Consider the following 13,474-nt stretch of genomic DNA (forward strand, 5'->3'; position numbering starts at 1 on the left):
GGGAGGACTCGATCGTTTTGAGCGCCATTTGCAGCGCCCCTTCGTTCGTCTCGTGCCCGCCGATGAAGCCGGACGCGTGCACAAACTTTGCGCCCGGGATGCCGCACTTCGCAGCCAGCTCCGCGTCCCGCACACCCCGCCACGGCTCGAGCAGGCCGAGCCGGTTGGTGAAGGCGGTGCCCTCGACCGTCACCGCCTGCACGCGCCACATGCCCGCCGTGTCAGGGTAGAGCACAAACTTGACCAGCGGCTCGACGCCGAGCGAGCGCTCGAGCTCGTACAGGTGCGTCTTCCACGGGCAGCCGCCCGAGCTGAGGCAGAGCACCTCGCCGCAGGGGTGGACCGAGTGCCGCGCCTGCAGCGCCTGCTCCGCGAGAGGCGGGCGGGGTGGGGTGGGTGGGATGGGCATGGGCTGGGCGCGGCGCGAGGCGGGCACCCGGCGCCGAGGCGCACGTGGGGAAGGGGCGATGGGGCGCCGGCGGTCTTCTAGCGCGGCGCGCGCCTCCTCGACGAGCGACCGCGCCGGCAGCTCGCACTCGACAATGTACTCGAGCGCCGCGCCAAACTCGGAGCCGCACAGCGCAGAGGCCTGCTCGAAGCGCTCCGTCTCCGTCGGGCCAGAGCCAGCCGGCTCGTTCCACCTGGAGTTGAGCCTGGCGACGCGCATCGGCAGCGAGGTGCCGTCCTTGTACCTCACCTGGTCCGCAATCTCGATCCCGTTGTCGTTGGCGTCGAGCCCCTCCATAAAGTCGCGGTACATCTTGGTGTAGACCCACTCGAGCGCGTCCGGGCTGCTGCGGAGGGTGGGATGCAGCGCGCACAGGATCTCGCGGCCGTAGTGCTTGTACACGAGCCCCGACGCCGAGAGCTTGGTCTTGAAGACGCCCGTCGCGGAATCTGGGCCGGTGACGTCGGGCCGGCCGCCGTCCCTGGCGGCCTTGTTCTCGCCGTCGAAGGTCTCGAAGAAGCCGCGCTGGTGGTGGTCGTAGCGCAGCTGATCGTGGTCGTACAGCCCGGCGACGTCGATCACGATGGTGAGCGGCTTGAGCACGTCCGGGTCGCGAGAGCGGGTGAGCGACGCGCTCTTGTACTGCGGCAGCCTGCGGAGCAGCCAGACGCCCAGCGCCTCGTCGGCCTGGAACGCGCCGCTGTGGGTGCCGATGGAGGTCATGATCCGTGTCGCGCGTGGCAACAGGAGTGAAAAAAAGGTGTTTTGGCGCGGCGTGGAGAGGAAGTGATAAAAATCGACCACTCCAAGTGCTCCAAGTGCTCCAAGACCTCGGCAGGGACCAAGCCGAAGCTCGAAGGCCCGATTAGGCCAGGAAGTTCCGAAGGTCGGCTGCAAGCCTAACCCTCCTTGCCGTGCGGCGAGTGACGGCCGCTAGATCTCTACGTGTTGAGCCCCACCACTCCGGCCACGATGAGGCCGATCGAGGCCACCTGCCTGCGCCCAAGCACCTCGCCGAAGCAGGCGTTGCCGATGATGGCCGCGGCGGCGGTGCCGACGCCAGACCACACTGCATAGGCCAGAGAGAGGGGCAGGCGTTTGAGGGCGAGCGGGAAGATGGAGAAGCAGAGCGTGTAGCCGAGCCCGACGCCGACGAGCCAGCGGCCCGAGCCGAGCGCGGCTAACTTCATGCAGGTAGTCGCGCCAATCTCCAGGGCGATGGCGATCGCGAGGATGGTGCTCGCTGGCAGCGCCGTCTCGATGGTGGAGGCGAGGCGCTCGACGAGCCGGACCAGAAGCGGAGAGCCGCCGCCGCCGCCGCGCAGGAGCAGGTGGCAACGCGCCGTCGGCAGTACAGCGGGCGCGGCACAGGCGGGCGCAGCGCAGCCAGAGACCGTGGACGCTTGGCGCGGAGAGAGCGCAGCGCGGTATGCAGATGCGGTGGCGACGAGGAGCAGCAAGAAGGGCCGCATCGCGGCTGCGATAGCGAGGGTTGACTCAGGCTTCAGAAAAAGAGAAAAAACTGCGGCCGCACTCAAAAAGAAGAAGAAAAAACCATGTTGCGAGGGTGCTGAGGCGCTGCACATCGCTGGCTGGCTGCGCGGCACACGTCGCCCTGGGTGTGTCCACTGTGTCTGCTGGCGCATAAGTTTGCACACGCATGACGTGGCTCGCCATCCTCGCCATCGCGCCGGCGCTCACCGTGCCCAACGCAGCGCTCCGCGGCCGGCCGGCAGTGCTCCGCGGCGGTGGCGGCGGTGCGAGCGGCGTGGGCGACGGCGGCGGCCGGGACGAGCCTGAGGCCGAGCTCTCGCCCATCCCTCTGACGATCCTGTCTGGCTTCCTCGGCGCGGGCAAGACGACGCTGCTCTCGCACGTGCTGAGCAACAAGGAGGGCGCACGCGTCGGAGTCATCGTCAACGACGTCGCCGCCGTCAACATTGACGCAAAGCTCGTGGCGCGCGGTGGCACCGCGGCCGACGGCGCTTCGGACGGCGGCGGCTCGGACGGCCAGGGCTCGGACGGCCAAGGAGCGCTGAGCCGGTGGGGCGACGACATGCTGGAGCTGTCGAACGGCTGTGCCTGCTGCTCCGCCGGCGACGACTTGCTCGCCTCGCTGTCCGAGCTCGTCTCGCTCTCCTTCACGCGCGGGGCGCCGTACGAGCACATCGTCGTGGAGTCGTCCGGCGTCGCCGAGCCAAAGTTGCTGCGGGCCATGTTCCAGGAGGCGGCCGCGCTCAACTGGCCAATCATGCGCTGCATCAAGCTCGAGAACATGGTCACAGTTGTGGACGCGGCGTCCTTCATGAGAGAGTACGGGTCCTCCGACCTGCTCAGCTCGCGGCCAGACCTCGGGGCGGCCGAGGCGGACGCGGAGCTGGTGGAGGCGCGCAAGACTGGCGTGGTGCAGCTGCTGGTGGAGCAGGTCGAGACGGCCGACGTCGTCGTCATCAACAAGGCCGACACCGCCGACGCCGCGGAGCTCGAGCAGCTGCAGCAGGTCGTCGGCTCGCTCAACGGGTTCGCCGCGGTGCACCGCGCAGAGTACGGCGCGGTGCCCCTCGCCTCCATCCTCGTCCCCTCCCGCGCGGCCGGCGTGGCGACCTCCAACGACGTCATGGACCACAAGTCGTCCATCGACTGGGCAAAGTGGCTCGCGTCGCAGCCCCCGCCCGCCGCCGCGCCCGCCGCGCCCGCCGAGGATGGGCACGAGCACAGCCACGCCGAGGCGCACGAGCACAGCCACGCCGAGGCGCACGAGCACAGCCACGCCGAGGCGCACGAGCACGCCGAGTCGCACGATCACGCCGAGGCGCAGGAGCACAGCCACGCCGAGGCGCACGATCACAGCCACGCCGAGGCGCACGATCACGCCGAGTCGCACGAGCACAGCCACGCCGCCGACTGCGCCGACCCGGGCTGCACCGACCCGTCGCACGACCATAGCCACGGCCACGGCCACAGCCACGGCGGGTCCCGCGAGGAGACGACGGCCGCACAGCGCTTCGGCATCCGCACCTTTGTCTACGCGCGCCGTTCGCCGTTCGACCCAGCCAAGCTCGCGCGCCTCGTCTCCGACCTTCCTTTCCTCGCCACGGTCGCCGCTCCGCTGCGACAGGGCGCCCAAGACGCCGCCGTGGCGCCGGCGAGTGGCGGGGGGGGAGGCGACGGCGACGGCGGCAACATGGCGCTCTTCGACCCGCTGCTCCGCTCCAAAGGCTTCGTGTGGCTTGCGGGCGAGGACGGCGTCGCGTACTTCTGGTCGCAGGCCGGGAAGCGGCTGGACCTCAAGGAGATGGGCCGCTGGTGGGACTCGGTCCCGCGCGAGCAGTGGCCGCAGGCGCATCTTGCGTCCATCCTCGAGGATTTTGAGGGCAAGGGCGGCGACCGGCGGCAGGAGATCGTCTTCATCGGCGCAAACCTCGACGAGGGTGCGATCTGCGAGGCGCTGGATGGCTGCCTCGCCGGCTAGCGCCGGGACGGCGACGCCGCGGGGCTAGCTGCGGGCCGAGTCGCGGGGGTTGCGAGCGCGGGGGCGCCTGACCGTTGGTTTTTTTGCCACACACCACATCTCCCTAGATCCAGAATCCACGGCTGATTGCTTTATCCTTTATGGTGGACGCAGATGACCGGGCGAGATGACAGTCACGCACAGTCCACAGAGGAGTTCAGGAGAGCTAGGGCCGGCCGGGGAGCTAAGAAGCGCACGGGTTGTTGTGCGAGTATCAAAAAAGCGTCGAAATGTCCCAAAAAGCGTGTCTCGAGTTTGTTGCAGCCCCACAGCCTGCGCGCGCTGCCGGGACGCACTGCTTGCTGGATCTGTGCACTCCCTGGACCAAGGGAGTGCACAGATCCAACAGGAGTGAGTAGACTCGACGCCGTACTCGAGATGGAGCTGCAGAAAGTACGCCGCCGAGCGTGCCACCGAAGGCGTCCCGTCGGAGGTGATGGAGTTTGAGACCTGAGGCTGCGGAGGTGACGCCTGAGGTACCGGCCCGTGCACAGCGACTCAGCCGGCGACCGCCACGGGCTCAGACGAGACTTGTCGACTCGTTCCGGCTCAGCTTCACCGTGGTCATCGGGCGTCTGTCGACGTCAGGACCACCCATACAGCTCGCGGGTTTGAGGTCGCAAGAGCCAAGATGGTGGCGTTTGGACATCCCAACCATCACACAAGACAGCCTGTAGGTGATGGCGGGACGGTGCAGTGTTTGTGGCACTCGGCAGTAGGCACCCGCGGCACGGCCCCCCGCTGTCGGCTCTCGCGGGCTGCGGAACCGGCCCCAGAAGGGGACGGTCCGGGCGAGTGTGGCAGCTCCTGCGCTAGTATGGGCACCCTCTATCACAACACTACTGATCCTGGTCATTAGAGCTGCCAGGGATAGCGTCAGGGGCCGGTAGGAGTCAAAACCCCTCATATTTGAGACATCGTGGCCCATAAGCCATATACTCGCACAACAACCCGCACCCCCACACGTGTGGCCCACAGCGGGCCGGATCACTTGATAGGTCGGTCGGGGTCCCGGGGGTCGATTTTTCAAAGTGAATAGTACGGCAAAGAAACTGCAAAACAAGATGCGTTAGCCCGAAAGAAACACATAGGGAGGGGCGGAGGGGTGGAGGGGTGGAGGGAGAGGGAGAGGGAGAGGAATACAGTGAATCAGCGGAGAAGTACGGGTGAAGACAGCTGTGAGCGCTGTCAGAGCGGTGTCCAGCTGGATACGTACACCCTCTCGGGCGCTGGCTGGGGGACATGAACACGTCGTCCCGCTTCTAGAGCTGACGAGCCCCAGCGTGTCGGCGACAAAGACGTGCTCGCCGCGAACGTCGGCGACGACGCCCATCGGCGACTCGAGCTCAGCCTCCACATGAGGCGACGCGGGCGGCAGCTTCGAGGACAGAAAGGCGCGCCTGCGCCCGACGACGAGCCTCGTCGCGCCGCTCGCGGCGTCGATGAAGCGCAGGAGGTCGTTTCCCTACGGGCGGCGCAATGAGCCGGGAGGAGGTCAGGGTGTAGGGTCAGGGTCAGGACAGGCAGGGGCGCAGTGAGGAGGCGAAGACCCGTATCTTCAAGTGTGCTTGTGTGTGTGTGTGTGTGTGTGTGCTTGTGTGGGGGGGGGGTGTGCGCGCGTGTGTGTGCGTGTGTGTGTGTGTGTGTGTGTGTGTGTGTGTGTGTGTGTGTGTGTGTGTGTGTGTGTGCGTGTGTGCTTGTGTGTGTGTGGGTGTGTGTGTGCGCGTGTACGTGTGCGTGTGCGTGTGTGTGTGTGTGTGTGTGTGTGTGTGTGTGTGTGTGTGTGTGTGTGTGTGTGTGTGTGTGTGTGTGTGTGTGTGTGTGTGTGTATGTGGTGGTGGGGGGGGGTGAACATGTGCGAGCGCCCCACCGTGTCCGTGACTGCGAGCTCGCCCCCGGGGAGCACCGCAACCGCCGTGGGTGACTGGAGCCCGCCGGGGGTGCGCGGCAGCGGGTGCGCCTCGTTTGGGTAGAGCAGCGACTGGTGGCAGAGCAGCCTGCGCGCGAGCCAGGAAGGCGGGCAGGGCGTGGGAGGGGGGGAGCCGCTGCTGGGCGCGGGCGCCTTCCTGTGCGCCGGACGACGGGGCGCCCCCTGTGCTGTGACTCGCGATTGGTCGACGCGCGACGGGAGGCTGTCGTAGGTGCTACGCGGCCTTGGGGACGCCGTTGTACGAGGTGCTACGCGGCCTTGGGGACGCCGTTCTACGAGGTGCTACGCGGCCTTGGGGACGCCGTTCTACGAGGTGCTACGCGGCCTGGTCTCTGGCCATCATCGGCCGCTTGCGCGACGTCGCGGCCGCGCGCCGCGCCCTCGGCAGCGGCAGCGTTGTGCGCCGGCGGCGGCAGGCCGTCCGAGGCGAACGCCATTCGAATGAAGCGCTGTTCAAAGCGGACACACACACACACTGTCGTGGCAGGCACAGTAAAATTCTTTTTACACGGCGTTCACCAGGGTTTCGGCCTTTGCACATCTGCGGAGGCTGACAACTCCACAAGGCTCGCCTCACACTTTCCGCTGCCTCTCGCCCTTGCCCCGCCGCTTTACCGATGGCCGCCGCAAGCCTCACGGCTTGATCCCCGCGACGCTTATTGCTCACGGACCCGCCCCGCCCGCACCACTCCCGCCGTGCGATGCGCCCTCGCTCGCCGCCCGACGGCGCCCCTCGGCCTCGCACCGCCTGCTCCCTTCCGCTCGCAGGTGCCGCCGCTGCCATTGAGGAGCCGCGAGACGCGTCCGCTGCTGTCCATTCGCCACCCTTGCCACGCGCAAGCCCGGACCATGCGCATCCCATTTTATGCTGCTGACGCTGCAAGCGTCGCCTGCGCGCCCGCAGATCCAAAACAACGTGAGCGAGGGGAGCCGCCGCGGCTTCTTGCGAGCTAGCTGACCTCGAGCTGTGAACGCTGCGAGTAGGCGCGGCCCTCATGAGCCCCCCTTTCTCTCCATGCCCCCTCAAAGATCGCTCTCAGCAGCACTTGATTGCGTTGTAATCAGCCGAGCAATCAGCCGAGTGAGATTGCCCGTGATTGCCCGAGATCGCTTGCGGGATCAGCATGGCACTTCCGCACCTCGTCGTGGAGGCGTTCTAGCGCTCGCGAGCTGCACGCCGTGGGGTCCCGCGCAGCCGTGCCGATGCTCGTCGCGACGCGAGCTGAAGCCGCGGTTTGCTGCCCGTAGGTGATGGTCGACCGCTCCAAGAAGACCACCAAGAATCTCACCTCGACGCGCTCCGGCCTCCGCTTCGGCAAGTTCTGCTCGACGTCAAACCTGCTGTGCGTCTTCCTCACCGTGGCGATCGGTCTCGGCTGTTCGGCCTTTGCGCTGTCGTCGTACGGCTCTGGCGGCGTCTCCGATCTCATCGAGTCGGTGTTCGTGCCGGACGCGGCCTCGATCCCGGTGAGCAATAGAACTGGAGGTGGCTCCAAGCACGCCCTCACTCTCCGTGCGCTCGTGTATAGGTTCTCGACCTCTCCAACACCACGCCAGAGAACGAGTTCAGCCCGACGGTGCACGGAACGGCGTTTGCATCGTCTGCGGCGCTCCCGACCGAGACTGAGACTGCGCGCGGCGCCCTCTCTGCTCCGTTCAACCCTGCGCCCGACCCCGTCCCCGTGGTGCCCGACGCGACAGAGTTCCTGACCGCGACCGAGACTGCGCGCGACCTTCTGTTTGCTCCTCGTCCGCCTGACGACGTCGACGACGAACAATTCGCTCCATTTGCAATGCAAACTGGGTACCTCGCCGCCGGGGGCAATCTGGGTACCTCGCCCTCCTGGGGCAATCGCGGAGCAATCAGCGGCGGCGAGGTCGTTGCAAAAAACGCGGACGGCGGCATCGCCCAGTGCGGCGACGCGGTCCGTTCGGGGGTCACCATCACAAACGGGGGCACAGGGAAGGCGGCTGTGTTTGGCACCAGCGAGCTTAGACAGTTTGACGTGGACTTCCGCATGAGGCCGGGACCTTCGGGGATTGGCGGCCTTGTTCTCGGTCTCGTTTGGGACGTTGCCATCAAGCAAAGGCCGTTCAAAGACGCCTTCCTGCACAGGGCCCACAAAATGCAGGACCCGGTCCTGGCAAGCAATGTCTTCGAATTCGGGCCGATTGATGTTCGGCCATGCGAGAGCGTCTACATGACGTGTGAGGGGACACTGTGTGCGGGCATGCCTGGCACAATCCAGGTCAAGGCGGTCGTCATGTACCTCGACCCTTCGACGAGGAAAATGTACGCGACAAGCACATGGCTCTCGAGTGGGGGAGGCTCATACACAATATTTCAAGAGAAGCCTGGCACGCCGCCGCTTATCTGCTCAGGGACCACGCGGCCGATCGTGGAGGGGTGCAGCCGCAGTTCCGGCAACGAGATGGTGGAGGCGGGCCCAAAGAATCTCTGCCGTGTCTTGGCCAATAATTACGGAGGTGGCACTGCGCAGTGCGACTCGCTGTGGGACGACGACAAGATCAACTGCCGGTCCCGCTCGGATTGCTGGAAGTGTAAGACGCTTGACGAAGAACGCAGCGTTATCGCCCACAGAATCGGTTCATGCTTCACCACGGCGGAGGAATCGTGCGAGTGCACATATGACAGCGACGAATGCCCGTGCTTCATGATACCTCCGGAGGTAGGCAGCTGCTCGTGCTCGAGGGATTCAAGCTGGCACCCGAGCGACTGCAGCGTGGATCGTGACGACTGCGGGGCGGCTGGGGCTTACGATGCGGAGTGCGGCAGCTTGTGGGGAATCGGGCAGTGCAGCAAGTGCCAATGCTACCCCAAATCCGGGCACTTGGGCGACACCATCAATATCTTTGATTTTTGACTAGCCACGTCGTGGGCCAATGATCCACTCAGGGTCATCAGGCGAAAAAAGGGAACCAGGAGTCGTTAACGTGAACGTACGAAGGATGCTAGTGCAACGCGAGCATGACCAAGCAAGGCGCGCATGTAATTTGCAGATCGATCATCCGACCACCCCTGCATGCGCGGGCCTTGGTAAGGTGCCGCTGAACGGCATTGGGCCAATCCTTGAGTGAGCGCTGAACACTGACTGTGCGTGAGGGGGGGTCGGTATTTGGAATGAGTGAGCCACATGTGTGATTGTGGCAGTCTGGTCTAGCGTGCGTGCAGCGGTGGCTCGGAGCGTAGGTTACCGCTCTGAGCCACGGCCTGTGGCCGGCTCTATTCCGGTACGGGGCCCGCAGCGCTGTCAGCCTACGTCTCTGGACTGCCCTCTGCCGTCGCGATAGTTGCGACATCATTTGCAAAATGAAACGTTTTACCTCCACCTATCCTTCTCCCAGACCCAGTTAACGTACACACGGGTGGGCAAGAGAGCCACGTCCGCCTACGCAGCTCTAACCTCTATCCTTCGGGCTTCGCCTCCCCGACCCCGTCGCCGGCCCTCTCTGGCCCGGCCTTTCAGCTCGAGCGCGGTGTCGCGGAGCCAGCCTCCGACTTGCCGCCGCCGCCCGCCTCGCCTTCACCCTCTTCGCCGTCGCACCCGCTCTCGGCGCCGCCGCTTGCGCGGCCGCTTGCCCCGGCGGCGCCCCCGGGGCTGTCTGGCGGCTCAGACCACTCCTCGTCCCCGACGTTGGAGGGACCAGCGCCGTGTGTGGGCGCCACGCCAGCGAGCCGGTCGGAAGCGCAGCCATGCGGCGGGGAGGGCTCGGTCTCCTTCGCAGCGGCGGCAGGAGGGGAGGTGGCCTGTTCGCACTTGAGACTCTGTGAACAGGGAAGCGATTGTTCGCCGAATCACGCGTGCGACGGGCGACTGTGCTGGAGCAAGCGGCTACGCACCGTTCGCGCGATGACGACGTCTCGCATGTTGTGGGGCCTCGTCGGCCGCCGCATTGAGGGGACGGATGCATGCAGTGCTCATCGAGCCGAGGGCCTCGCCGCCGTGACGATCAGAGGGCGGTGGCGCCCTACCCCGAACCAACATGCCCGCTAGAGCAACCGGCTACGCGCCGCTCGCGCCAGAGCGTGCGACGACGGCGTCTCACGTTGTGGGCCATTTGTGTCGTTCACGGCAATGAGCAGGCGATGCGTCCTAAGTACCCATCAAGCTGAGGGCCTCGCCGCGACGAATAGAGGGCGGGGGGGGCGTAGTGCTGGGCCCTAGCCCGAACCGCCCTGCCCTGCCCGCGAGAGCAACCGGATCCGCGCCACTCGCGCCAGAGAGCGCGATAAACGCGACGATGGGGTCGCCGTCCGACACGCCTCAGAGCTGTCGGTGCTAAGTACTCATCGAGCCGAGGGCCTCGCCGCGACGATCAGAGGGCGGGGGCGTGGTGCTGGGCCCTAGCCCGAGCCGCCCTGCCCGCGAGAGCAACCGGCTCCGCGCCACTCGCGCCAATCGAGGACAGCAACCGCCCAGGAGACTATTGGGCTTGCCTGTGCGAGCAGAAGTACAGGAGGAGCTTGGCAGACGCGCAAAGGGATGCTAACGCTGATCGTGACGGTAAGCTCTCGCGGGCAGCTAAGAGTGGCGAGTTCGAGCTCCCTGGTGTTGCGAGGCGGGGGTCGACGACGATCTCAGCCAGGTCTGCGGCATGTGCTTCGCTCGCACTGAGTCCCACTGAGTGGTCCTTCGAGGTGCGAGTCAGGAGGGATTGGGGCGGCTTCCCATGTGGCCTCGCGCGTTCGGTGAACGGCACTCTTCCGTTCCCGTTCCCGTTCCCGCAAGGGATCTCGAGGGGCGAGGCAGCGCCTGCAGCTGATCTGGCAGCTAGACCCGCCCCAGCGCCCGCCGCGAAGCCAGCCGCCAAGCCCAGGGCAGAGAAGCCCGCCGCAAGGAAGCCCGCGGCGAAGCCGGCAAAGGGGGGGAGGGCTTACATCGCAAAGGGCAGAAAACGACGGTGCAGCGGTGTGTGCGTTTTCCAGCGCAAGAGAGGTGCGTCGGAGAAGGATCAGCGGAAGAATTACCAGTGCCGGCACAGCCGCTGCCAGCCGGAACGCAATTCAAGCAACGGTCTTGGACGGACGATCAGGGGTACAGGGGAACGGGCGGGAGTGGGAGCGCATCGCGGCTTAGAAACGGCGGCGTGCCGCGGAATCCTGTTTTCTTAATGCCCGCATCCCACTGTACGACTGCATCGTCTTTCACAGACCTGTTATTGAGAAGAAATACGTCCTTCACAGCCTTGTTATTGAGATCCGGGTGCCATATATTGCAAGTAAGCAGGCCATTGCAAGTAAGCCTTTGCAAGTAAGACCCCCTCCTCCGTACGGCACTTTGAGGGGAGAAATGCCGGTCCTTTGACTAGGCGCCCCTGCGGCTGCGGCGCCGCGTGAAACGAAACTCGCTAGGACTCAGAAAGCTCCACGCGTGTTGACCAGTTTGACTCGCAGGAGGGGGTCTATCTAGGAACTAGTAGGAAGGGGCCTTCCTATATCGCGCGCAGCGCGCCTTTGGAAAATTGAGCTCTAGAGACGTGAAACGCAAAATACAAGCTAGCCCGAGATCCGAAACACTGAAACGCGAAACACGGGCTGAAACACTGAAACACGAAACACAAGCTGGAACACCGAAATAACACCGCCGGGGGTCGAGGAACCCGAGACTAGTAACCAACCGATACTTGTACTCGAGTAGGAAGCATGTACTCGTAGACTACAAGGCGGGACTCGGGTCACCTCTAAACCCAACGACTACACTCGCAAGTGAGTACGACACTATACTAGACCCGAAGCGCACCCCGCGGCAGTACCTACTAACTCACGCCTCGTTTGTCGCTGCGTGCTCGTGGTGAGCTGTGGCGGCGGTCGAAGTTCGCCCAGATTCGGTGACGAGCGCCGGACGATAGTACCGCCTCTGTTCGCCCTGTGCATGTCAGGCCAGGCTGCAGCAGGGCACTACCAACGTGCTGCCCTGTTGCAGCCTGACTTTGCCCACTGTGCACAGTCGCCAGAGCACCACCACCGCCCGGCATCGTGTCACGGCGAGCTCCTTCTGCGCCCGCTCGCGAGGCTCTCGCGCTGGCACACTTTGGCCATCTGCTGCTCGCGTTCGGCGAGCTCTTCTCCGCACTCCTGCCACGGTGCCGTCACCACACACCTTCTGGCTGGCCTGAGCCGCGCGGGGTCGCCGGCGGGGGCAACGCGTCGACCTCTCTCTCTGGTGCACCACGGGCCGCAACGGCCTGCGAGCAGCGTGCGCGAGGAGGCAGTGTGCCGGCACAGTCGAGCCGGAGCATCGGGTTCTTGATGCTTGTGGGGTCAAGTCTGACCTTATGCGGCCTAATATGCAATAATAATGCTATGCTCTCACCCAGCCTTTTGAGATATCATCCCTCAAAGTCGAATTTTCGTTTACTGGTGACCATCCATAGTTAGTACCGTCTGGCCGGTTTGCGTTTCTTAACGAAACACTTTAAGTCTCGACTATCACTAAGCTGCTTATGTGGCACCGCAGAGGCTCCCTTTGTGATGCCTCAGTGCCACCCCATCCACTCACTAAGCCGTACGTAGACAAAAGGCGCTACTAAAAACGTAATCCCACATTCAAAAAAAAAACCTTCCTTCGGGGACACACGATTCCAGAAATGGTTGTGTCCCCGCTCCTCGCTCGCCCGGGCGGAGGGCATGGCCGCGGAGGAGGCGAGTACACGCTGCCAGGCCTTCCGCAGACAGCCTCTTGGGCAGACTGAGGGTCGGCTTTGCGTGGCGTGGCCCGTACGCTGCGCTGCGCAAAGCTGCGTATGCGGAGGGAGCATCCTGTGCTTCCACCGGGAAGTGCGCACCTCCTGCAGCTGGCGGAAGGCCGTGCCGCCGCTCGCCTGCTCCGTGGACAGGGCGGGGAGGCGGTGCCGCAGCGCCGCAGCGTCCGCTGCACGCCGGTGCAGCACTCTGCTGCCTGGTGGGCAGCATGCTGGTGCTGTGCGCGACGTTTTCGAGGCTGCAGTGGCGCTGCACCGCAAGCCACGGCGAGTGGCACGCAGCATGCGCGGCGCCGCGCTTGGCCCGGACAGCGCCAGAGAGTGCCCTCGATGGGCCAGCCTGCGCGGCGCGAGCGCCGCACAAGCTGACGCATCGTCTGCCATTCTCTGGTCGACGGCGGTCAATCTCACGATTGTCGATCAAAACCGGCGGGCTTTGTGACGCCGTTTACGCAATCGTTTTTTTGGCTTCGCTTTCTCTTTTGCTTGTTTTTATTTCGTTTTTTCTTTTACGAAGCGACGGAGGCGGGGGCGGGCGGGCGCTAACTACGGGCAACTACATGTCGAAGGTTCGAGGTCGACTACTCGCCGCCTGGGTCGTTTGGGGCGCGCGGCTCCGTCGAGGACCGGGCGCGCCCCTTTCCCGGCGCGGCGTAGGTCCCACTCTGACGTATAGAGGGGAAGCACGGACAACGGCCCAACTCGTCAATTCCACTCATCTTCTGGTGCCTAGCCCCGTGCAGCGGCGGTCCGGCAGGCTGCCCCCAAGGCCCCCTGGGCCGCTGCGGGTTTTGGAGTTATGCTTTGGCACAGCTTCGGCGATGGCGGCCCCTCTCTGGGGCTTGCATAGGCGGGGAGTCTC

The 13,474-nt window shown here is 65.1% G+C and overlaps 3 protein-coding genes across 3 annotated transcripts; 1 reads left to right on the top strand and 2 right to left on the bottom strand.

Annotated features, from left to right (window-relative positions):
* EMIHUDRAFT_418635 (hypothetical protein) lies at positions 1–1,177 on the bottom strand (the record flags this gene model as incomplete). Its single annotated transcript, XM_005779800.1, has 2 exons — positions 503–1,177; positions 1–364 (listed from the first exon to the last, which is right to left on the bottom strand). Coding segments are annotated over exons 1-2 (1,032 nt in total), but the record flags the coding sequence as incomplete, so codon positions are not given.
* A 215-nt stretch (positions 1,178–1,392) lies between these two features.
* Positions 1,393–1,680, bottom strand: EMIHUDRAFT_49107 (hypothetical protein; the record flags this gene model as incomplete). Its single annotated transcript, XM_005779801.1, has 1 exon — positions 1,393–1,680. A coding segment is annotated over one exon (288 nt), but the record flags the coding sequence as incomplete, so codon positions are not given.
* Positions 1,681–2,025: 345 nt separating this feature from the next.
* EMIHUDRAFT_443176 (hypothetical protein) lies at positions 2,026–4,193 on the top strand. The gene has a single exon (XM_005779802.1). The coding sequence runs from the start codon at positions 2,109–2,111 to the stop codon at positions 3,918–3,920; it is 1,812 nt and encodes a 603-aa protein (XP_005779859.1). The 5' UTR covers positions 2,026–2,108; the 3' UTR covers positions 3,921–4,193.
* Positions 4,194–13,474: the final 9,281 nt, after the last annotated feature.

This window comes from Emiliania huxleyi, assembly GCF_000372725.1.
Source record: "Emiliania huxleyi CCMP1516 unplaced genomic scaffold EMIHUscaffold_225, whole genome shotgun sequence".
NCBI classification, from domain to species: domain Eukaryota; phylum Haptophyta; order Isochrysidales; family Noelaerhabdaceae; genus Emiliania; species Emiliania huxleyi.